This window comes from Pseudogymnoascus verrucosus (genome assembly GCF_001662655.1).
Source record: "Pseudogymnoascus verrucosus strain UAMH 10579 unplaced genomic scaffold scaffold_49, whole genome shotgun sequence".
Lineage (NCBI taxonomy): Eukaryota > Fungi > Ascomycota > Leotiomycetes > Thelebolales > Thelebolaceae > Pseudogymnoascus > Pseudogymnoascus verrucosus.
In genome coordinates this window covers 119,530-141,064 of record NW_017263700.1, presented here as the reverse complement: position 1 = coordinate 141,064, position 21,535 = coordinate 119,530, and the positions used below count along the sequence as shown (strand labels likewise).

The 21,535-nt window shown below is 52.2% G+C and overlaps 8 protein-coding genes across 8 annotated transcripts; 4 read left to right on the top strand and 4 right to left on the bottom strand.

The window, feature by feature from the left end:
• The first annotated feature begins 517 nt into the window (after positions 1–517).
• Positions 518–2,903, top strand: CDC6 (AAA ATPase). The gene is made up of 2 exons (XM_018278190.2): positions 518–761; positions 814–2,903. Exons 1-2 carry the CDS (start codon positions 713–715, stop codon positions 2,688–2,690), a joined length of 1,926 nt encoding a protein of 641 aa, XP_018127136.1. The 5' UTR covers positions 518–712; the 3' UTR covers positions 2,691–2,903.
• MRI1 (methylthioribose-1-phosphate isomerase) lies at positions 2,885–4,892 on the bottom strand. Its single transcript, XM_018278189.2, has 3 exons — positions 4,415–4,892; positions 4,302–4,367; positions 2,885–4,255 (listed from the first exon to the last, which is right to left on the bottom strand). Exons 1-3 carry the CDS (start codon positions 4,554–4,556, stop codon positions 3,099–3,101), a joined length of 1,365 nt encoding a protein of 454 aa, XP_018127137.1. The 5' UTR covers positions 4,557–4,892; the 3' UTR covers positions 2,885–3,098.
• Positions 4,893–4,899: 7 nt separating this feature from the next.
• On the top strand, positions 4,900–5,723 carry RPL36 (60S ribosomal protein L36). Its single transcript, XM_018278188.2, has 3 exons — positions 4,900–5,010; positions 5,094–5,194; positions 5,254–5,723. Exons 1-3 carry the CDS (start codon positions 4,957–4,959, stop codon positions 5,414–5,416), a joined length of 318 nt encoding a protein of 105 aa, XP_018127098.1. The 5' UTR covers positions 4,900–4,956; the 3' UTR covers positions 5,417–5,723.
• VE01_08768 (uncharacterized protein) lies at positions 5,617–7,671 on the bottom strand. The gene is made up of 2 exons (XM_018278187.2): positions 7,129–7,671; positions 5,617–7,075 (listed from the first exon to the last, which is right to left on the bottom strand). Exons 1-2 carry the CDS (start codon positions 7,263–7,265, stop codon positions 5,755–5,757), a joined length of 1,458 nt encoding a protein of 485 aa, XP_018127095.1. The 5' UTR covers positions 7,266–7,671; the 3' UTR covers positions 5,617–5,754.
• Positions 7,672–7,714: 43 nt separating this feature from the next.
• Positions 7,715–8,954, top strand: PUP3 (proteasome core particle subunit beta 3). The gene is made up of 4 exons (XM_018278186.2): positions 7,715–7,967; positions 8,042–8,060; positions 8,120–8,571; positions 8,637–8,954. The coding sequence occupies exons 1-4, from the start codon at positions 7,965–7,967 to the stop codon at positions 8,778–8,780; spliced, it is 618 nt and encodes a 205-aa protein (XP_018127094.1). The 5' UTR covers positions 7,715–7,964; the 3' UTR covers positions 8,781–8,954.
• Positions 8,955–9,070: 116 nt separating this feature from the next.
• Positions 9,071–12,555, bottom strand: VE01_08766 (uncharacterized protein). Its single transcript, XM_018278185.2, has 4 exons — positions 12,198–12,555; positions 11,983–12,140; positions 9,294–11,932; positions 9,071–9,242 (listed from the first exon to the last, which is right to left on the bottom strand). The coding sequence occupies exons 1-4, from the start codon at positions 12,313–12,315 to the stop codon at positions 9,158–9,160; spliced, it is 3,000 nt and encodes a 999-aa protein (XP_018127093.1). The 5' UTR covers positions 12,316–12,555; the 3' UTR covers positions 9,071–9,157.
• A 1,759-nt stretch (positions 12,556–14,314) lies between these two features.
• Positions 14,315–16,629, top strand: BMH1_1 (14-3-3 protein). Its single transcript, XM_059464003.1, has 6 exons — positions 14,315–14,700; positions 14,855–14,862; positions 15,001–15,079; positions 15,161–15,435; positions 15,504–15,591; positions 15,644–16,629. Exons 1-6 carry the CDS (start codon positions 14,689–14,691, stop codon positions 16,016–16,018), a joined length of 837 nt encoding a protein of 278 aa, XP_059319408.1. The 5' UTR covers positions 14,315–14,688; the 3' UTR covers positions 16,019–16,629.
• Positions 16,630–18,428: 1,799 nt separating this feature from the next.
• VE01_08764 (uncharacterized protein) lies at positions 18,429–21,507 on the bottom strand. Its single transcript, XM_018278183.2, has 3 exons — positions 21,279–21,507; positions 18,981–21,219; positions 18,429–18,933 (listed from the first exon to the last, which is right to left on the bottom strand). Exons 1-3 carry the CDS (start codon positions 21,365–21,367, stop codon positions 18,661–18,663), a joined length of 2,601 nt encoding a protein of 866 aa, XP_018127091.1. The 5' UTR covers positions 21,368–21,507; the 3' UTR covers positions 18,429–18,660.
• Positions 21,508–21,535: the final 28 nt, after the last annotated feature.

Genomic DNA, 21,535 nt, shown 5'->3' with positions numbered 1-21,535 from the left:
GGCAATTCAAGACCTAGGGTCGCAGTGTCCACCATAACCTGGCAGCATAACTGGCTCCGCGGGGTGGCGAGGGCTGGCTCCCTGCATAGGGCATTGAAACACCTGGGAGCATAAGCGCCTGGGCATCGACGAGGAAGTGTGGGCTTGGTGCGGGTTGGGGGCCATTGCGGCGGTTATCGAATACGGAGCTGATGTGCGTGCAAGGATGATGCATCTCGTCACATTATCGGCATCGGGTGGAGGTTGAGTACTCCTGGAGGTGAAGGGGATCGTTCATTTAGAGATTAGAAGTGAAAAGACTGGGCAGACATAGTATGTATGCGTATGACAATATATAAACAGAAAATACTGTAAACTGTAAATATATGTAGGAGGCGGAACATATGGAGTAGAAAGTAAACCAGACTCGAAGTAAACAATGTGATGGTACAAAGTGCAGTCACGTGATGCGAATCCCCAAGGTGAAGAAGTTCGCGGTGGCTGACTGGCGACTGGCGTTCCGCGCTAAAACGCCAATTACCACTTTACGCGTCCAGGCGCGTCGAGCGCGTCGCAGCTAAGACCAAGTACCTCAGTATTTCGCGTGTATGCAGAGAAGGAGCTTATGTCCTCCACCATCTTCAACTTCCTTCACACCTCAGTCATAACTTCCTCAACATCCGATCCGCCACCTCTATAATATCTCCCTCTCACCAGCCGTCAACCCTCAGTCATGGTTTCCTCAGTATTGGGCAAGCGCACGAGAAGCTCTGTCGAAGCTGGTAAGAACGACCCGTTAACCACCCCCAATGAACATACTGACCGGCTTCATAGCTCTTCCCGCGACACTTCCTCGTCCGAAAAGGCAAGCAGCAACCGTGATATACTCTGATGAGAACGACGACCCATTCGCCCCGCGACAGACCCGGGCCAAGGCGCGCAGTGTCAGCTCGGATGTATCCTTAAAATCGTCGCCAGGCAAGCACAATGGAGCAGCGACGCGAGCTGTCCTACAGCCCACGCAAATAAAAAAGCACTTCAACACTGTCAAGTCTGTTGAAGCAGATGAAAACGCAAAGATTATCCAGGTTAAGACGCCACAAACCCCTCGGCATAGGGATGCACTTTCGAAGCAGGTACCCACTACACCAAGGCACCGTGTCACGGTTACGGGCACAGCAGGAACTCCTCGCACTCCTCGAACACCATCTACTCCATCTGGATCATCCTCAACTATCTATAATGTTGCGCGTCAACTTTTCACGCGTAGCAGCGATCCCGGCCGCCTTATTGGACGGGAAGAGGAGCGCCTTGAGCTTTCCAGCTTCATCAATACCTCCATCAGCACAACAACCGGTGGCTGCACGTACGTTAGCGGACCTCCCGGCACCGGCAAGAGCGCAATGGTGAACGAGGTCATTGCCGAGACACCAGCAAACGAAGTGGTCAAGAAGGCATACGTCAACTGCATGTCGATGAAATCTTCCAAGGACCTATATTGCGTCCTTCTGGAGTCACTGTGCGGCCCAATCGAAGTCATTGAAGGCGAGGAACTGCAGACTCTCCAAGGCATGTTTGCACCTCGCAAGCCGACAAACGCCATGTATCTCATCACACTCGACGAAATTGACCATGTTGTCACGCTCGACCTGGAGTGCATGTACAAGCTCTTCGAGTGGGCCCTCCAGCCCTCATCCCACCTCATCCTGGTCGGCATTGCCAACGCGCTGGATCTTACCGACCGCTTCCTCCCACGCCTCAAGGCCCGCAACCTGAAGCCCAATCTCCTTCCCTTCCTCCCCTATACCGCTGCTCAAATCAAATCTATCATTACCACACGCCTAAAAAGCCTCATCCCAGCTGGCAGCGCAACACCCGACTTCATCCCTTTCTTACACCCAGCGGCCATAGAGCTATGCTCCCGCAAAGTCTCCGCCCAAACTGGCGACCTCAGAAAAGCATTTGATATCTGCCGCCGCGCCGTGGACCTCATCGAGACCGAGACCAAAGCCAAGCACCAAGCCTCGCTCGTCCCCATTCCCGACTCGCCATCCAAGAAAATCCTCGCCGAGAACCCAAATCTCTCCTCACCCGTCGCCATGCCATCTCCAGCAAAAAGCCCCCGCCATCTATCGAGTTTAATAGCAGACTCTCTCGCCAAGCTGACCGTCGAGACCGCCCCACGAGCAAGCATCGCACACCTCAACAAAGTCACCGCAGCTGCCTTCTCTAACGGCGTCTCTACGCGCCTCAAGACGCTGAACCTGCAACAGAAAGCCGCGCTCTGCGCCCTCGTCGCCCTCGAGCGCCGCAAGCGCGCCGCAGCTGCAAACATCATGGCCACGCCCTCCAAGCTAGCCAACGCAGCGCCGACTATCAAGCAACTCTACGACACGTACTGCCACCTCTGCTGCGCGGATTCAGTGCTGCAGCCTCTCACCTCGACGGAGTTCCGCGACGTGGTGGGAAGCCTGGAGACGCTCTCGCTTGTTAGTGGAGTGGATGGCCGGACTGGGAGTTTTGTGATGGCGAATACCCCGACGAAGAGGGGGAGGAAGGTTGGGTTTGGGGGAGGGGTTGGAAGTGGTGATGAGAAGAGGGTGGGGAGTTGTGTGGGGGAGCAGGAGATTGAGAGGGCGGTTGAGGGGGGAGTGGGTGCGGTGATCCTGAAGAGCATTCTTAGTGGGGAGAGTCTGGCGTGGTGTGATTGAGTGTTGCTTTTGTTTTTCTGCATAGCGTGGCATGGTGTTTGGATCCTCCGGTTGAAGTGGCGTATTCTGGATTTTACTGTTGGATTGTAATTCAGGGGGGTTGTTTGAGTAGGGGTGTATTTGTGTACCAGGCTCTAGAACGAGCACTGAAGAATAGAAAGCTCGTCAGCTTTGCTAGATATTGCTGGTGGGTATTAATCAATAAATATTTTTATTTATAACCTCGCACAAGGAAGATCCTGAAATTAAGTAGTCTATCTGTCTACCACCTAAAGCATAATACGCTATTCGCCATTTAACCCCTGATTCTACCTCATCAGTCATGAATGTTGAAGTCCTGACTCCCCGCCCCAACCCCAAAACACCACATAGTTGATCCCACCTCCTTCTACAGCCACCACACCACCCTCAAACAAGCTCCAGCTTAAACTGCGTCCCCTCCTCCGAATCCGCCACCGACGCCTTGCCCGACAACGCCGCCACCTCAACCGACTCCGTCTTCTCAACCTGCTGCTTCCACCTCGCCGGCATAATATGCTGAAAGCTAAACGTCCCATTCGCCGACCTGACCACCTCCCCCTTCTCGGTGATAATCGCATCAATCAACGCATGGGGCGTGACATCAAACGACGGATTCCACACATCAATCCCCTGATGCGCGACAGCGACGCGGCGCGTATCACTAACATCGACATTCCCCTCCTTATCGACCACCGCACCGCTGATCTGGGTGAGTTCCTTCTGCGGGCGATTCTCGATGACGATATCGGATCCCGTGACGGTCTCGAGATCGATGCTGGTTGTGGGAGCTGCGACGATGAATTTTATGCCGTGAAACTTGGCGAGGACGGCGAGGGAGTAGGTGCCGATCTTGTTAGCGGTGTCGCCGTTGCGGGCGACGCGGTCGGCGCCTACGATGACGGCGGAGATGTTCTTCTCGGTCTTGAGGCGCGCGAAGAGGGCGCCGGCCATGGAGTCGGTGATGAGGGTGGAGGGAATCTTCTCGTAGACGAGCTCAAAGGCCGTGAGGCGCGCGCCTTGGTTGTAGGGCCGGGTTTCGGTGCAGTAGGCGTGGTCGAGGTAGTTCATCTTGTGGAGGCTGCGGATTATACCGAGGGCTGTGCCGTGGCCGGAGGTGGCGAGTGAGCCGGTGTTGCAGTGGGTTAGGACGCTGAGCTTTCTGTAGGTACGGTCGGGAGCTCCTTGGGTTCCGGGGGGGCTGGTAGTGAAGTAGCGGAGGTCGTCGGCGTCGTTTTCGGGCGATAGGACGGGGAGTTGCTGGCGTCTGAGATACTCGGCACCATACCTGCCGATAGCCAGGTTTGTTTGAAGGTCATCCTCGAGAATCTTCTCCGCGGCTTTGATGTATGCTTCCCTGATCACGGCAGCATCTGGCTGTGCAGTCCTGTTCGAAGTGCGATCTGCTTCCGCAATTGCCGCTGCGTTGACCGTCATCTTCAGGAGCCTGATGGCGTTTGAGAGGTCAACAGCAGTTGGCCTACTCCCCATAAGGTAGTCCAGCTTGTCGTGAACATATTTCAACTGCCCATCGACGGAAGATTGATCTATAGCAGGTAAGTAGAGGAATATAGACGGAGCTAGGAGACTTACTGAGGTCGGCGTTCGCCAACTCAACTGCCAATGCAAGAGCGGCTACAATTGCAATTGCCGGTGCACCTAATACAATCAGTATGGATATTTACAATCGCAGATTCTTCAAATACCTCTAACACGCATGGACTTGATACAATCGAAAGCCTGTTCACATGTTGAGACGTCATCATAGACAGACTCATGTGGCAATCTCAGCTGGTCGAGCACCTCCAACTTGCCCCGCGTGTACTTGATAGCCTGAAGTGCAGACATTGCGGGTTCTAGAGGAACAATAAATGGAAAATTTAGATAGTATTAAAAGCCAACCCAATGACTTGAAGACAGACTGAGACGCGGACTAAAAACAGATAGATTCCGAGTATGCTTCCCTCGAAAAGTAAACGGAGGCCCTGATGTCGCAGTCAAGGTACCCCTCCATGGTAGGCGGTGAGCCACATTTAAACTTTTCTGCCCCATCGTGGCTTCATGCACCGGCAACCCCCGCTAATTGGTCGAAACTGCACGGACCACCCAGCCAAGTCAACACGTGACCCACACATCACCAAGCGAGCGCACAACAGTCGTAAATTCGCTTTCTCGAACTTTTCGCCGAAGCCTCACGACCCATCCACGACAACATCGACCACAGCATCTCGACATACCTTCCGTCAAGATGGCCAGAGAGACCCCACGCAGCGGCATTGCCGTCGGACCTAACAAGGGCCACGTACGTCTCACCTCTTGGAGGATCCCTTTCTGAATCAGGAAGGCGATGGACCGACCTGGCTAACATATCATTCTGCGAATTAGAAAACCGAGCGTCGTGCTGTCCGCGCGAAGCCATCGAAGACCAAGGGTCACTTGAGCAAGCGCACCGCTTTCGTCCGCGAGATCGTCAAGGAGGTTTCTGGGTATGCGACGCCGCCGTTCCATTGACCGCCGAATCCGTTTTCTAACAGTTTTCTTCTAGCCTCGCCCCATACGAGCGCCGCGTTATCGAACTCCTCCGCAACAGCAAGGACAAGCGTGCCCGTAAGCTGGCAAAGAAGCGTCTTGGTACCTTCGGCCGTGCTAAGGCCAAGGTTGATGAGCTCCAGGGTGTCATCGCCGAGTCCCGCCGTACCGCTCACTAAATGCATCATGGTGCGTTTGGGCAAGTTTTGGGACAGGGAGTGATGGTGTACAATGGGCGCCAATGCATGGCTGGATGAAAATCTCTGCGAGAGTAAAAAGCCGGACAAATATATAGCTGGCAACTCGACCGAGGTTTCGGGCAATGAATCACAACTTGATACCAATCTGCAGGACTTTTATGGTGCAGGACTTCTATGGTTGACGCTCAAGTGAATTGTGACATTTCAACTCATACTAAAATTATATACCTCTGAAACGCCTCGCTATGAGCCTCTTAACTAATACCAATGCAATTCCTTCAAAGCGCCGTGGTACAACCATCCGTTCTACTGCCCGTTCACTTCTTGCTCAACCCTTTGAGGAAGCCCTTGAGCTTGTCTTCCGTAGACTTTCCACTACCAGCCTTCTTCTCCTCCTTAGCCTTTGGAGCAACACCGCCTCCACCCCCCTGTGCCTTTGGAATTTCTGGTACTTGCACGGGCTTTGCTTGGGTAGCATACTTCTGCTGGAGTATCGGCCACTTCCTCGCATCCTCACTCGCCTCATCCTTCCACGTGAATGTGACCAGTGTCGGCCCCTCGAATCCCAAATCCTTAATCAGACGCGCTGTGCTGCTATCAGGCACATTATGGATCTGTCCTTTCGAGTCCTTATATATCAAGGAGAATGGCTGGTCCCCTGCAACGATGAGACCCCTAACAAACTCGAGCATCTTTGCCCCCGTTTCCGAGGCATTGACGGGGAATTGGACAGTTGTTTGATCAGGGAATCGGACTTTGACCCTTGTTTCCACAACCGAAGATTTCTTTGCCTCCCTCTCTCGCTGTAGAGCTTCCTGCTCTGCATCTGATAGGAGTCTCTTGTTTTGTGTCCTATTTAGGAGGCGAGACTGGTGCAACTTGGCATCAGCTACGCTGGGCTCGTAGTCGGAGTCGTTGTACTCTTGTTGGGCTGCTCGAGGGACGGCTGACGTAGGAGCAGAGAAGACCGAAATCATACGCTCTCCTGGCCCAGCAATACCCTCATCAGACGCCGGGGTCTCTGTTGGTTTTACCACGCCTGACATCGAACTCGACGTCTGCGACGACGGTGATTGCAGGCCAGGTTCTTGGACCTTGGCGATTTGATCGGTGATGGTACCATCCTCGACAGGAGTAGCTGTTTCCGTCGAAGGTGTCGCCCCAGTACCCTGACCAGCTTCCTCAACTTCCTTAAAGTACTGTCCTATCTCTGCCGTCGCCACCTCCAACGGCGTCTCCGTCTGTCGGTAGCTTAAACGCAATAAAATCGATCCGCTGCTAATCCCTATCTGCGACAAAGTCTTCTGCAAGTCCACAAACGTGCCAAACTCCCTATTCATAACATTCAGCACCGGCATCTCATAGAAGATCTTCCCGCTCGAGCGCGCCTCCGTATCAGCTATGCTCCTAGCCGTGAAGTTGAGGTTCTTGGTATCGCTCGCCTCGAACTTCCTCAAGATCAGCCAGAGGGTGGTGTTGCTTGGGAATCGATCCGTGAGACGAGTCCCATCGGGGAGTTGTAATGCAACTGCGACGGCCGAGGGGGATTTTGAGGCAACGACGAGCTCGAGTTTTGCACCGGAGGAGAGGCCCGATTGTCGGAATGTTCGGGAGAGGTCAACTGCCTTGTTATTATGCCTTGAATATAGTTAGCGACTTGTAGCTATCATGCGAAATGGGGTCCAACTTACTTCAACCCGTAGTTGCTGGGGTCGAACTTGGACCTTGTACAAGCCTGATTTCGGACATCGCTCATGTGCGTCTCGGGGGCCACCTTAATCTGATACCGTTGAAGGCCAGTATCCGTCACCACAACATGGGCTACCATGGCTGCGAAGCTGTCTCTCGGACCTGGGTAATCTACGTCCTGTCCTGTAGAATGGGTAGGCTGTTTGGGGCCTTTTCAAGGGCTAAGGCAAATATAGATGCTGTAGAATCAAGCAGACTTCGTATATACAAATCCGTGAGAGGCGAGAGAGTTTCGTGGCGTCTTGTGGTGGGTGATTTCCGTAGGATTCGCTGATATTCTTATTATCAAGCAATCATCGCGGGGTGATTCAATGAACCCTCCAAACCGCGAATCACCACAGAACTCGTAGTTGACGTCGGTATTCGAGCGCGCAATATTGTCAAGCAATATGAAATAACGAGACTGGGAAGTAGTAACAAAAGTGAACTCGTAGTTTAGTTTACCAAAGTAGAAAAGGAAATTCCAGATCCGTACAAAGGAAATGTTGCCTCTAGGCCATTGCAACACCTACAGTAAACGTAACCATCCACCTAATTGTGGTCCGAGCGTTTTTGGGGTGAGGCTCGCCGTCCAAGCTCAAGCGTCCACCGCCGCAGCTCAAGCTCAGTTAACTACGCGTAGCCGTGTCTACCTTGCGAATCCGTCCATAAGCCCAGCCAGCCAAACCACCAACACATAGACCAAAAAAACATCACGACGAACGATTCCAAGGACCCTCAACTCAATACACCGATATAAACACACCCCAGACACTGTGAAGCCAACACATCCAAAGTCATGGTAAGCCAAACCAAACCAAACCACCACCTCCCCAACCAACCACCTTGCAAACCACTCACTAACCTCATCCCCAGAGCTCCCCATTCTCCATCAGTGCGTCCTCCACCCCCATCCACCCCCCTCCCAATCCCCCCCTTCTAACCTCCCCCCAGATGGCGGAGCCTGCGTCGCCATGGTCGGCAAAGACTGCGTCGCGATCGCGTGCGACCTTCGTCTCGGTCTCCAATCCCTAACCGTCTCCAACAACTTCCCCAAAGTCTTCAACTACGGCGACGTCTACCTGGGGCTGACCGGTCTTGCCACCGACGTCGCCACGGTCTCCGATCTCTTCCGGTACAAGGTGAACATGTACCGTCTGCGCGAGGAACGCAACATCGCGCCCTCGACGTTCGCGAACCTCGTCAGCTCGTCGCTGTACGAGAAGCGCTTTGGGCCGTTCTTCGTGAGCCCCGTGGTGGCGGGACTGGATCCCAAGACGGGGAAGCCGTTTATTTGCGGCTTTGATAGTATTGGGTGTATTGATTTTGCGAAAGATTTTATCGTGGCGGGTACGGCGAGCGATCAGCTGTTTGGTACTTGTGAGGGGCTGTGGGAGCCGGATTTGGTATGTTTGAAATGTGATGGTGGGAGATGGGAGAGGGGATGGATTTGTGCTAATGAGTGGTATAGGAGCCAGAGGACCTTTTCGAGACGATTTCGCAGGCGTTGTTGAATGCGGTGGATAGAGATGCGTTGTCTGGATGGGGAGCACACGTATACATCATCGAGAAGGACAAGGTGACGAAGAGGTTACTGAAGGGTAGACAAGATTAGACGGGGTTTGGGGATGTGGATGGGCAAAGCAGAAGAAGAAGTACGGAGCATGGAAATTCTGGAAGTGCTCATTTTGAGTGTACAATTAGATAACAGCGTTTCTGGTCAATACATGGCAGATCGGCGTCAGGTGGAAACGAAGGAGACTTTTAACATCAATTGCTTTTCTTGGGACTACTTGAACTTTTGCTTGATACGTTGTGCATTGGGACTGCTCAAACTTGCTTGATACGTTGTGCATTGGGACCATTCGAACTTTCTTGATACTTTGTGCATTGGGACCACCTGGACTTGCTTGATACGTTGTGCATTTAAATCTATGTCTACTATGCAAAATGATGATGATACAATGTACACATTGTCCCCTATATATTATTCTACTCCTTCTTCGGTTTTGGCTCAGCGTAGCTCGTCTCAATATAAATCTGCCTCTCAGCAAATTTCAACACCTCATCAATCAAGCTACATTAAAGTCAGCAACATTCTACTTCATCAAGGGGTATTATAACTTACATAACAGGCGCACTAATAGCCAAGACAGCATACCACTCATTCATATTCAACGGCAGAATCGAAAACAGCGTCTGCAAGAACGGCGTATACAGCAGCGCAAAATGCAGAGCCATCGACAACGCAATCGCATAAACGAGCATCATATTCTCCCACAGCGGGAGGGTAAGCAGCGACTCGCTCGACGACAAGGCATTCATAGCATTGAGCATCTCAATGACGACCAAGATCGACAACGAGACAGTAGATGCGGACTTGGCCATATCATTCGAGAACATCTGGCATCCCAGATCCGCGAACTTCTCCGAGCACTGGTGGAAGTGCGTGAGCTGGTAGAAGCTGATCTGCGGGCCCTCAGGGTTATACATGAACCACCAGGCGTAGCCGGCGACGGTGGCGAGCCCGACGTAGATCCCGATCACCATGTAGCGGAAGAAGAGCCAGCCGCTGATGAGCGGCTCGTTGCGGCGGCGGGGCTTGCGCTTCATGATGTCGTGGTCGGGGGGGTTGAAGGAGAGGGCGGTGGCGGGGAGGCCGTCGGTGACGAGGTTGACCCAGAGGAGCTGGACGGGGATCAGGGCTTCGGGCATGCCGATGGCGGCGGTCAGGAAGATGGACACGACCTCGCCGATGTTGGACGAGATGAGATAGCGGATGAATTGCTGGGTGTTGTTGTAGATCGAACGGCCCTCCTCGATGGCCACCTCGATGGTTGCAAAGTTGTCGTCGGCCAAGACCATGTCGGAAGCCAATTTGGCGACGTCAGTTCCGGATCCCATGGCAACACCGATATCAGATTTCTTGAGAGCTGGGGCATCATTGACACCATCGCCAGTCATTGCCACAACCTCGCCATGAGCTTGGAGGAGCTCGACGAGCTTTAGCTTGTGGGTTGGTTCAACACGGGAGAACAATGAAGCCCTGTTAACAGCCTCCAGTTGTTCGCTTTCGCTAAGCTTCTCGAATTCGTGTCCAGAGTAGCTCTTTCCAGTCAGGTCCTCGTGAGGGCCAAAGACGCCAATTTGACGGCAGATGGTCTCAGCAGTGTTGCGGTTATCTCCAGTGATGACAATGACTCTGATACCAGCTTCCTTGCACTTCTTGATCGAGCCAGCAACCTCTGGTCGCGGGGGGTCCAACATGCCAACGAGTCCAACGAGAGTCAGGTTTTGCTCGAGCTTGAGATAATCTTCGGTAGTCTTGGCCTTCTTGAGAAGCGGGTTCGATTCGACATCTTCAACGCTTGCGAGAGCAATGACGCGAAGTCCACGGTTACCATAGTCAACAACCTCTTTCAGGAGTAGCTCAGAGAGTTTCTTAGTCAACTTGACCTTCTTGCCATTAGCGCCAAGGACGGCATGGGTGCAACGTTCGATGATAGCCTCAGGGGCTCCCTTAACCAACAGACGCTGAGAGTTCTTGTCGCCCACAAGGACAGACATACTCTTGCGGTCTCTCGAGAATTCATATGTTGCCAAACGAGGAGCTCTGCGTTCATACCAGGAGCTGGACTTGCTGAGCGGGTCTGCGAGTGCGGAGTTTCCGTTTTGGGCCTTCTTTGAGGACTCTGGGGTGCCAATCTTCTCGACCAGAACACGAAGAGCGCCCTCGGTGGGCTCACCGACGCTAGAGTAGATGCCAGTCTTGTCGTCCAGTGCGAGTTGAGCATCGTTACACAAAGCAGATATTTCAGCGATTTGCTCCACGGTGTAGGATGTGGCAGCAAGGTCAGTAACCTGAGTCCCCTGGAAACGGACTTTACCCTCTGGGGAGAAAGTCGTGCCTTCAACGTCAAACTCCTCGAGGTCGCTGCCGGATTCATTCAGATAGACTAATTTGTTGACGCTCATCTGGTTGGTGGTCAGAGTACCGGTCTTGTCGGAGCAGATGACGCTGCAGCTACCGAGAGTCTCGACGGATGGGAGACTGCGGACAACAGCGTTCTTGGCAGCCATCTTGCGGGTTCCAAGGGCCAAACAGGTGGTGATAACAACGGCGAGACCTTCGGGAATTGCTGCAACTCCCAGGGATACGGCAATCTTCAGGTAGTAGATGGCACCCTTGGTCCAGCCACCATGCGAGGGGTCGTTGAAGTGGCGGATATTGATAGCCCAAACAAGGATACAGATGACGGTAATAACCTTTGCCAGCGAGTCTCCAAAATCATTGAGCTTCTCCTTCAATGGTGTAGGTGCGGAAATCTGTGCGGTGATGCTCTCGTGGATGTCTCCGATGGCGGTCGACAGGCCGGTCAAAACAACGACTGCGGTAGCGTGGCCAGTGACAACAGTTGTTCCAGAGAAGAGCATGTTGATTTGATCCTGCTTGACAGCATTCTCCACCTTGACAGCCGTAACATCCTTGCCCACGCTCTCACTTTCTCCAGTCAGGATAGCTTGGTCCACGGAAAAGCTGTTGCTCTGGATGGCGATGACTCTGCAGTCTGCAGGTATCCTGTCTCCAACGGCGATTGTGATGATGTCTCCGGGAACCAGCTCGTCCGCCTTGACGCGAGCAACATGGCCATTTCGGACAACCTTAGCTTCGTTCGCAGAGTATTCTTGTAGTGCAGCAATGGCTTTTTCGGCGCTGCTCTCTTGGGAGACACCGACGACGGCGTTTAGGATAAGGATAGTGAGGATCTTCAAGAATGTTAGCAATTGTTAAGCAGCCACTGGAATAATACACTGACGACTGCGGGGTCCACAAAAGCTGTCCAGCCACCTCCATCTTCCAAAAGGGCGAGGATAAATGATACAGCAGCGGAACCGAGAAGGATAATGACGAGCTGGTCTTTGAATTGCTCTAGAATAAGCTCCCAAACCGGGGTCGGGGGTTCCTCGGGAATAGCTATGTACAACGTCAACAACTGGTCTGAACCATTATATCCAGGTCAGGGAAACTTACCATTGCTCCCGTATTTCGCTCTGGACGCAATTACCTGCGCATCATCGAGTCCCTTATGCTCCTGCACAGAAAAATGCTTGAGAACCTGTCCCGTAGACTGGGCGAATGCGTTCTCCATGGCGTGGGGGTCGGTAGTCCAAAGTCTGGTGGATGAAATTCTTATCGAGCCAGGGGCAGCAGTAGCAGCAACGTCACGGACGTTGAATTAAATCAAAGCAATCATGTACGAAAGCGTAGATGTGTCAATGAGAGTTCTCTACAGTTGTTGACGGTGGGATTTCTCTAGGGAATCAGGAACGGGAAGGAATGGCCAGATTTACAGGAACGTCCGGGCTGCTTACAATAGCTTAGAAAATGTTCCTCGATAACAACACGTTGCGGTTCTACGGTAGTTCAACGTTCCTCCACACGCGAACCGGGATCACTAGCAGCGCCGGCGGTTTGGACCGGCCAAGTTTATTTTGGCTCGGCTTTTTTTTTTGGAGAAGTTAGTCATGTGACTAACTAGTGTTTGGTAGCTAAGGAGTTGAGAGGGGAGGGGAGTGGAGAGGAGAATTCCACGGAAATACAGGCTTTGGATTTTAACCACAGTTATTGTTATATGATATAACAGTATGGACAGCCTTATAGTAATTTATATTCATCTCCTTCATATTACACTTGTCTAAGAATAGTAGAGTAGATAGAGTAGATCGAGTAGAGTACCCTATGCTCCACCAGCAACCAGCTAGTCCTCCGCCGGGGCCATCCCAAGGCCCTTCCTTTTCCCATCGACAGCCAGCATTCGATGACGAGCGAGAGAGGGATCTTCTCCATACTTTGTACAGTACAGTACAGCATGCACTCTATCCCTCTTCAGCCAAGGACTGAGGCTATTTGAGAACGACGCGGCAAATATGCAGCATGTGTTTTAGGGCGTGGTGGCGGCGGCCCAATTCGAGAGTGCGTGCGCCTCATTTTTTACGTGAGGCCGGCACCAGTGAGTGAGGGAATTCCCCCTCCACAGAGCGCATACCAGCGCATAGCATACTAGAGTATCAGGATCGATCCCACTTCCAGGCAGCCGCCCGCCACCTTTGGCCACCCGAAACCCATGGAATATTTCTATTCTCGGATATGAGTGGTGTTTGATGGTGCTGATGGTGCTGATGGTGTTAAGGATGTTAATAGTGCATACTTCGTGCAGTACTTCATGCAGCAGAGTACAGATCCCGTATCATCCTGGGAAAAAGGGCTTGAATAAAACTGGATAGGGATCCAACATCAACTATCCAACATCTCAAGTACTTACTGTAAGCAGTTTGTATGTAGTCCCTCCCTCAGCGGACTGGCCGGCTCGTAGCCGTGAAAGAGGGGTACTCTACTCGGCGCGTACCACACATACAAATTACTGGTACCTATCTGTGCTCAAATCTCCACTCACTTATGGTAAACAACTGTCTCCTGATAGTTGGCATATTTTCAAGCCAATTATGTGGGGATCTGCGGGCATCATACGATGTATTCGTCTTCGACTTTCGGCGGTGCTCTCTCTCACAAGGGAAGAGACTGACGCCGTCGCCGCTGACCGGTGTGCTGTGGACGGTATCTGTTTTTCTACAGTGAGAGATATTTACGCTTTATGAGATGCTCAACATACATACGTACATACATATATATATGCCTCGTAGCCTCCGCCTATTACACGATCTGCAACTGTGGAAACATGCATGTGAAATTCATTTGTGAAGTAAACAAGTTGCTGCGTGTCTGTCGCCGTCGCTTAACTCTCTTTTGTCTTATCTGCCTTGTGATTTTGGTGGCTGTCGATGGTTGTGAGGCTGTGTAAATATATTAGATTATATAAGACGCCCACCAGACAACAACAATAACAACAACAACAACAAAGTAGTGAGGTGGAGGTTATGTATACGGCTGTAGAGGACTGTGGTTGGCTTCACTGAGTTGGTACACTGTAATGACATAAGAGACGTGGATACACCAGCTATTAGACTACTATAGTATACGCAGCATCCCCTAACAAAAGTCACTCTTTGTCCATCTAATAGGGCGTCGCCGCGTCCAGTTTATTCGCCTCATTAACTCCCTAAACTCCCCAAAAGTAGTCCACTGCCCCTCCAATAATACTCTTTATTACTCTTTATTACCCTTTAATAGTCCTCAATAGTCCTCAATAGTCTAATCAGCCTGCCCGCGTCGTTGTTTATGCTTCCCCTAACTTTCCCACTCTAAAAAGTTCCCACCACCACACCCCTCTCGCATCACCACTCACCCACCACTCAATCTGGGCTCTCTCAACTCATTCGCTTAGGACCACCTCGCACCATCGCTGCCCCGGAACCTCATTCAATCTCAGCCCGCCAACTTCTTACAACTTCCACATCAAACTTCCATTACTTACTACCATCCTGAATCACGCGCATTCTGCAATTTCAATACTTCCTCTTCACATCTACCAACCTCACATCACATAAACACCTTCATCGCAACCATGGCCACCGAAGTAAGTTCTTCCTCCTACCCACTACACGTCATCACGTCAGGTCAAGGCCGGTGTCTCAGCACAATAGACAGCCTCATGTACCGCGTCGACCCCTCTCATACCTCCTCAATATCATCCTCTTGATCAGAATGCTGACCTGTACTTTCCGTGACAGCGCGAAAGGTATGAAACTACACCCCAAACATGCGCCCGAAAGTGATCTTGTTTGCAATATCCAAACACAAATAACGACACCGCACCGGATGGGCGTGGTATTACTGTGCACAGATCAGTCCGCTAACATCTCTGTGCGACCTTTAGCAAGACATTCCTCGCGAGGCTGTGCGAGCAGGCTGAGAGATACGATGAGATGGTTACATACATGAAGGAGGTCGCCAAGGTATGAGGCTCAGTTCTTGGGTGTCGCTGGGGGTTCGCCCCAGGTTGGATCTGAACATCGACTGACGTGTTTGTGCGATAGCTTGGTGGAGAGCTCAGCGTTGACGAGCGCAACCTTCTGTCCGTTGCCTACAAGAACGTCGTGGGTACCAGACGTGCCTCGTGGCGCATCATCTCCTCGATCGAGCAGAAGGAGGAGTCCAAGGGAACCGAGAAGCACGTTTCCACCATCCGCGATTACCGCCAGAAGATCGAGACCGAGCTCGAGAAGGTCTGCCAGGATGTCCTTGACGTCCTTGATGAGTCCTTGATCCCCAAGGCCGAGTCCGGAGAGTCCAAGGTCTTCTACCACAAGATGTACGTTATCGCCAATCTTGTGTTATATACACCCCGCACGATCCGATTCTGACTGTTTTGTTTTATAGGAAGGGTGATTACCACCGCTACCTGGCCGAGTTCGCCTCGGGAGAGAAGCGCAAGGGTGCTGCCACTGCCGCACACGAGGCTTACAAGGTACGGTTCCCATACTCGTACAGACACGATCTGAAACTAACATCTCCCATAGAACGCCACCGACGTTGCCCAGACTGAGCTCACCCCCACCCACCCCATCCGCCTGGGTCTCGCCCTCAACTTCTCGGTCTTCTACTACGAGATCCTGAACTCGCCCGACCGCGCGTGCCACCTGGCCAAGCAGGCCTTCGACGACGCCATCGCCGAGCTCGACTCTCTCTCCGAGGAGTCCTACCGCGACAGCACCCTGATCATGCAGCTCCTCCGCGACAACCTGACGCTGTGGACCTCCTCCGACAGCGGCGAGGCCGAGGCCGCACCAGCCGCCGAGGCAAAGGAGGCCGAGAAGGCACCTGAGGCCGCCGCCGAGGCCCCCAAGGAGGCTGAGGCGGTCGCCACCGAGACTGCCCCAGCTGCTGAGTCTTAAATCTTGTCGTCTCACGAGGCCCCGTTCCGCAACTTCCCCCCTGCACACAGTCCGTCATCAGTGTCTTAATCTAGTCAGCGCGAGCATTTGATGCGGATCTGAGGCGGCGGGGGGCGTTTGCTGCGAACGTACGAAATACATGCGATTTGCGAATACACCATCCTGCGATCCTTGATATCATGGTTTTTCTCCTTTTTCCCTCTCTCTGCCCAACGTCCCCCCCCACTTCCCTGCCCCTTTGCGAAATGTTATTTTTGTTTTGCCCTGTTTAACACGGTTTCTCTCACACCAACAACGCGGGTTTTTGTCGATGGAAAAGGCGACGGCTCTTCCGGAAACTCCTTTCGGCGTCCTTTGATGAGATTTCGGATGCGGTAACTCACACAAATGGATGGTTATAATCTGCCCAGGGGATTGCTTTGATGAATGGTGGTGCTCAGCGGGGACGGGTATCTTCGATACTTCAATCCTGCTGGGAACTATCCTGAATCAACCTTTGTTGCGTTTGCCATAGCGGGTAGTCTGTCAAACTGTTACTTTACCTTTTGTGTTTATCGGAGCCCGTCTGGAGGAGTGGGTGTGGGGTGGGCAATGAAATTCACAAAACATATACCACATGCCATTTGCAATATGTTGTTCGTTCTCGTGACTATGATTGTGATTGCAATGTGACTTGATTCCTCTCGCCAGTACAATCTGGTATCATTATGGTATTAGAGTACAGCGAACTCCTCCTCTATTAACCCTTCACCCAATCCATCCAATCCATCCAAACCCAACTATTACACCCCTAACCCGACCAAACTCCCTGCCCATAATAGAGCAAACACCATCATACCAACTCAATACACCCCACCCGCTCAAAGTACACTCAAACACTCAAACAACCACCCCCCATCTCGCCATTAGCCTCCCCCCTCCCCTTCTGCCTCCCCAACAACTCCGCCGCCCTCTCCAACCTCGCCTCCTTCTCATCTCCCCTCCTCCTCTCCCCCCCTTCACTCTCCGTCTCCCTCTCAACATCCCAACTCCACTCCTCCACCACCTTCCTCCCCCCCTCCATCCCCTTCTCACTCAACGCATACATCCTCGTCCCCTCCCTGTCCTCCTCATCCATCACGGCCCAATTCCCACCCCCAATCCCAATCCCAATCCCGTTCCCCGATTTCCCAAACTTGACACCGCCGCTGCCCTTCCCAGTCCAGAGCTTCCCACGGATCCGCTTCTCGAGACGGCGCCAGGTTCCTTGGGGGGCGGGGAGGGGGGGGGTGGGGTGCTGAGAGGTGGCAAGGTGGACTTCGTGAAGCCAGATTAGGATGCGCCGCGTTGAGGGGGAGGTGGAGGGGGGTATTGGGGGGTATGGTTGGGGGTAGGTTGGGGAAGGGGAGTCGGGGGTTGGTGTTGGGGAGTTGGCCATTTTGGTGGTGATGCTGGGCCCGGTGGTGGTGGTGATGTTTGGGTTGGCGTCTGGTTGTCCTTCTTGTGGGCGAGAGGGTCTTGGTTTGGTGTATTGGCTTGGTGAGGTGCGAGAGCGTGTTGATGTGTATATATCGACGCCGGCGACAAGTTGATCATGTGAGAACAACAGCGGATGTAGCGGTGAAGGCGTGAAGTTGACTTGGTGAAGTTATCCTCAGTCAGCCAAAGCAGTGCCGAGTTATCCAATTCACCAACCCGCCCCCCAAGTTGTAGCTTCCAACTAATCGGCGTCCTAGCTCAGCGGCGACAAAGCCATTGAAAAAAGTTGAAATTCAAGAGTCGACTCTCACGAAAATGAGCTGATAACAAGAAGCGCCACCTTGATCGATGAACGAACGATGGTAAACCCGATGATGAACAAAGTTTAAAACCCCCCTCCCAGGTGAATCTCTCTCAGGACACGATTAGAAATTTCGTTTGTCGTTGTACCTCTTTTGCGTCCGTGGGCTCTTTTTCTCTCCCTCCTTGCCTCAGCGGCTTGGTCAAATTCGGAAAGAGAAGGTCTCAGCGGAACCGAGGTGTCATTATTTCCGTTTGTTCCCATGAAAGAAAAAAAATCGAGGAACTTGATTTAATCCGATTTGTTTCTTTCTTGCAGTGGGTGCCCGCCAACAGGGTCCAGATTGGGGGGACTCGGGCGAGGGATCACTGCTGGTGAGGTCGGGGTATTTATTTTGGGGGGGGGGGGGCAAGTCGAATGTTGAAGATCGCGGGAAGCTGCTACCATGAAGAAGCACGTGGCTTGGCTCTTGGTGTTACCTCACAATATTGGGACGGGAACGCCATAAGTGGGTGTGGTTTTCTCTCTTTCCACCTTACTCGCCTCTCTATCAATAACTTGACATGTTTATTTCTTCTACAATTACATTACATTGGCTGGGAAAACACTATAAACTTGTCACGTGGCGATATTTCTGTTTACATTTTCTCACCTGAGAACAATTTCGGGGTCTACCACACACAACGTGATTGGATCAGTTAAACCTTAATACAGATGTCGCATGCTTCATTAAAACCAAAAATGCCCCCTTCCTACCAGTCAATCCTTGCGACCTCAACCCTTTGTACAACCATAGTATCCCCCGAAACTCCATCCCAAAGCAACCATGGACATATCAAATTCGTTGCAACATAAACGGCATCGGCCTCAGCGTTGAGGCCACTCAACCCCCACCAACAGTGATCTCAGCCGTATAATCCCTCCGAATTGTCAGCTCTTCCAGACCCTCTTGCTTCTCGATAACAAGCCCCTTTTCATTCGCCAAATGTAGCAGGCAAATGAAACAGTAGCTCGTCGAGATGTCGCTCATGGCCTGCTTTGGGTATACTGTTTGCAGGTTTTGCATCACATTGGTGAACTGCAGAACCTCGTCCGGTTTCTCCTCGGTTTCGGGTCCTGGTGTAGGCAGTCGACCTGATGCGTCTGGTGGTGCCTCCTATTTACAGTTAGATTTTGAGATGCAAGGGGAAAGGTTGAACATACCGAATGAAGGCCTTTGACACCCATACCCTTCCACAGCTCCTCCTTCAGCCGCCTAACATCCACTTTCTTAGCGACACGGGCATATTGCACATATTCTGGCCGCAATCTTCGACTCTGGGTCACAAGCTGCGTTCCAAATGCGCCTTCTCCTTCAGTCCCCTGACTACCCATCATTCCACCGCCTAGGAGATTATTGATGCCAGCCATTCCTCCCTCGTTACCATTCCCATCTGGGCCTGGTGAAAAGTGGTCTCTCGCATCAGCAAATTCATCGTCATCATCCATACCGCCCATTGGCATTCCATCGTCCTGGAAGAAATTTGCGTCATAGTCGCCCTTTGGAGCCTCCTCGTCGGCTCCAGCAATAATAGGGTCTTCTTTCTGTGCCCAGAAAGCTTCGTCCATCTCGCCTTCAGGCACATCCTCTTCCTTCTTAATAGCCTGTCCAAAGCTGCCGAGCTTGTTACCAATCCCAGGTCGACGAGAGCCCATCTGTGCTTTGGGCTTGAGGAAGAGGCGTAAGAGCTGCTTTGAGGAGAAGTGCTTGTCGTCGGGGAGGAGGTTCCGGGTCTTCGATTTCCAATCCTTCTTAGGCATGGAAATGACGGTGTTGGAGCTGGCAGGCGTATATATCGATTCGGCAAGGCTTTGGTCCAGTGTTGACACAAAGTCAATTTCGAACGGTTCCTTTTCCTTGCGAGCTTTGGGGGCAGTAACTGCCTTGGCGGAGTCCTTGATCTTTCTTATACGCCAATGCTCTGGGCCAGCCCAGTTCTTTTGGAGGGCCTGGTCGAAATAGCTCAGGATGTCTTCGTGGCCTCCTTCCATGCCGCCTTTTGAGCGGTTGAGAGATACAATGAATTCTCCACTTTCCGGATCAAAGGTTCCTGCTCCGTCTTCGCCATCAGCTCCTTCCCCTTCGCCGTTGATTCCATTATCATGGACTCGAAGTTGGGGCTCTATAGCAGCATCTCTAGCCCATGCCTCGCCACCTTCACCGAAACCTGCATCGGGCATATCAAAGTTGCCAAGCAGTCCGTCATCATCGTCATCAAACCCAGCTGGGTTGTCATCGTCGAGGAAGACGCCGGAAGTATCGCCAATTTCACCTGCTTCGGCAGTCTTTTCACGATCTTGACGCCAATCGTCAGGTGCTTTCAGGAATGGAATGTCCATCGACCCAGAAGGATCGCCGAGGTCGAAGTTCTTCAGAGAGGGGCAAATATCTTGCTCCTCAAGGCGATCAAGGTCTGGGAAGAATCTAGCCCCCAAGGAAGCGATGTCAATCTCAGCATCTTCCTCGTCGTCCTCTAGCTTGGCAGTGTCGTCTAGCAACGAACTTGGCTCTGGTGTCTCCTCCTCCTCTTCCTCCTCGATGGTGTCGCCTTTCCTTTGCCTTCCTCTGCCCTCCGCAGATGCATCTCCTGCATCATCGCTGCTGTCAAAAACAATGCGGCCCTGGGAGTCGATAGACAAGTGGTTAAGAAGTAACCCCTTGGCACCTCCCTCATCAAAGTCGGCTGACGCCTTCTTGAACAGCGGATCAACAGAGAACTCAAGCTCAAACTTCTTCAGTTGTAGTGGAGCAAACGACGGCGCTAATGTGGCTTCCGAGGACCTCTGGGCCTTCTTCTTTGGCTTCCTCCTCACTGTCCCATCTTCATCTTCGACTTCTTCCTCGCTCTCTTCCCCTTCTTCTCCTTCTGCTCCATCTCGCTTCTTCTTGTTGTTTCCGCTATCAGCAAGACCACTTAATAGCTTTCCGGTTTCCGTAGCTACACTGTCGACTCGGCTTGTATAGATCTTGACGCAGCCGTCCAGCGTGCAACTGGCCTTCTGGAAATTCACACCATTCCCCTCTTTGAGCAGCGTCATATCATGGAAGTAATCGATGAGAGCAAAGTTCCAGGAGTTGGTCGCATTGATTTTGTTGTCTGTAGCCATCTTCATCCATTCCTCAAAGTTCGCAAGTATAGGCACCCTCTTCATAGGCGTAACTGCTGTTCCACCAACAGTGATCAAATCTTCATCCATATCGTTTTCTTTGCCACGATTCGCTGTCCGCCGGGCGGGCGTCCTTGGATTCGAAGAGGGCGATGCGCTATTTGCGCGCTCGTAGGTGCTAAGTTTCCGCATTGGTGATGCTGCGGCCTTGATCTGGTTCATTTGAATATCATGGAGCGCATGTCTCGACTGCAATCTCTTCGCTTTTTCCTGTGCATCATCATTTAGAGGAATTCTAATAAACCGCCCTGTTAGTATGCGATTTATTTGATCTGTTGGTATGGTAATCCGTACTTGACCTGCGACTTGAACGGGGTTGCTGGTGCCCCGCTTGATACATTTCTGCTACCAGCAGTTCTGGGCTGCTGAGCGACTCGAGGCATGTTGAGTTATAGCCCGCAATATGCGCACAATATATGTCGTATCTGTGTCGAATTTCGTTGTCGCTGGTAGTTCCTGCCGCAATCCCACGATCGCGACCCTGCAATCTGAGTAAACAATAAACACGCGGAGCTTGGTGTATCACGTGACTTTGAGGTTGCTTTTGGTTA

What these genes read in the sequence shown, in the direction of transcription:
- CDC6 (XM_018278190.2), top strand. Translation starts at nt 713, where the DNA reads ATGGTTTCCTCAGTATTGGGCAAGCGCACGAGAAGCTCTGTCGAAGCT. An exon ending in GAGAAGCTCTGTCGAAGCTG is followed by an intron (nt 762 to 813) that starts GTAAGAACGACC and finishes CCGGCTTCATAG; the next exon opens with CTCTTCCCGCGACACTTCCT.
- MRI1 (XM_018278189.2), bottom strand. Translation starts at nt 4,556, where the DNA reads ATGTCTGCACTTCAGGCTATCAAGTACACGCGGGGCAAGTTGGAGGTG. An exon ending in CAAGTCCATGCGTGTTAGAG is followed by an intron (nt 4,368 to 4,414) that starts GTATTTGAAGAA and finishes TGATTGTATTAG; the next exon opens with GTGCACCGGCAATTGCAATT. An exon ending in GTTGGCGAACGCCGACCTCA is followed by an intron (nt 4,256 to 4,301) that starts GTAAGTCTCCTA and finishes TACCTGCTATAG; the next exon opens with ATCAATCTTCCGTCGATGGG.
- RPL36 (XM_018278188.2), top strand. Translation starts at nt 4,957, where the DNA reads ATGGCCAGAGAGACCCCACGCAGCGGCATTGCCGTCGGACCTAACAAG. An exon ending in TCGGACCTAACAAGGGCCAC is followed by an intron (nt 5,011 to 5,093) that starts GTACGTCTCACC and finishes TCTGCGAATTAG; the next exon opens with AAAACCGAGCGTCGTGCTGT. An exon ending in ATCGTCAAGGAGGTTTCTGG is followed by an intron (nt 5,195 to 5,253) that starts GTATGCGACGCC and finishes GTTTTCTTCTAG; the next exon opens with CCTCGCCCCATACGAGCGCC.
- VE01_08768 (XM_018278187.2), bottom strand. Translation starts at nt 7,265, where the DNA reads ATGGTAGCCCATGTTGTGGTGACGGATACTGGCCTTCAACGGTATCAG. An exon ending in CCCAGCAACTACGGGTTGAA is followed by an intron (nt 7,076 to 7,128) that starts GTAAGTTGGACC and finishes ACTATATTCAAG; the next exon opens with GCATAATAACAAGGCAGTTG.
- PUP3 (XM_018278186.2), top strand. An exon ending in GGCTGTGGGAGCCGGATTTG is followed by an intron (nt 8,572 to 8,636) that starts GTATGTTTGAAA and finishes TGAGTGGTATAG; the next exon opens with GAGCCAGAGGACCTTTTCGA.
- VE01_08766 (XM_018278185.2), bottom strand. Translation starts at nt 12,315, where the DNA reads ATGGAGAACGCATTCGCCCAGTCTACGGGACAGGTTCTCAAGCATTTT. An exon ending in CTTTTGTGGACCCCGCAGTC is followed by an intron (nt 11,933 to 11,982) that starts GTCAGTGTATTA and finishes ACATTCTTGAAG; the next exon opens with ATCCTCACTATCCTTATCCT. An exon ending in GCTATTAGTGCGCCTGTTAT is followed by an intron (nt 9,243 to 9,293) that starts GTAAGTTATAAT and finishes ACTTTAATGTAG; the next exon opens with CTTGATTGATGAGGTGTTGA.
- BMH1_1 (XM_059464003.1), top strand. An exon ending in ACATGAAGGAGGTCGCCAAG is followed by an intron (nt 15,080 to 15,160) that starts GTATGAGGCTCA and finishes TTTGTGCGATAG; the next exon opens with CTTGGTGGAGAGCTCAGCGT. An exon ending in CCGCACACGAGGCTTACAAG is followed by an intron (nt 15,592 to 15,643) that starts GTACGGTTCCCA and finishes CATCTCCCATAG; the next exon opens with AACGCCACCGACGTTGCCCA.
- VE01_08764 (XM_018278183.2), bottom strand. Translation starts at nt 21,367, where the DNA reads ATGCCTCGAGTCGCTCAGCAGCCCAGAACTGCTGGTAGCAGAAATGTA. An exon ending in CCGTTCAAGTCGCAGGTCAA is followed by an intron (nt 21,220 to 21,278) that starts GTACGGATTACC and finishes GCGGTTTATTAG; the next exon opens with AATTCCTCTAAATGATGATG. An exon ending in GTGTCAAAGGCCTTCATTCG is followed by an intron (nt 18,934 to 18,980) that starts GTATGTTCAACC and finishes AACTGTAAATAG; the next exon opens with GAGGCACCACCAGACGCATC.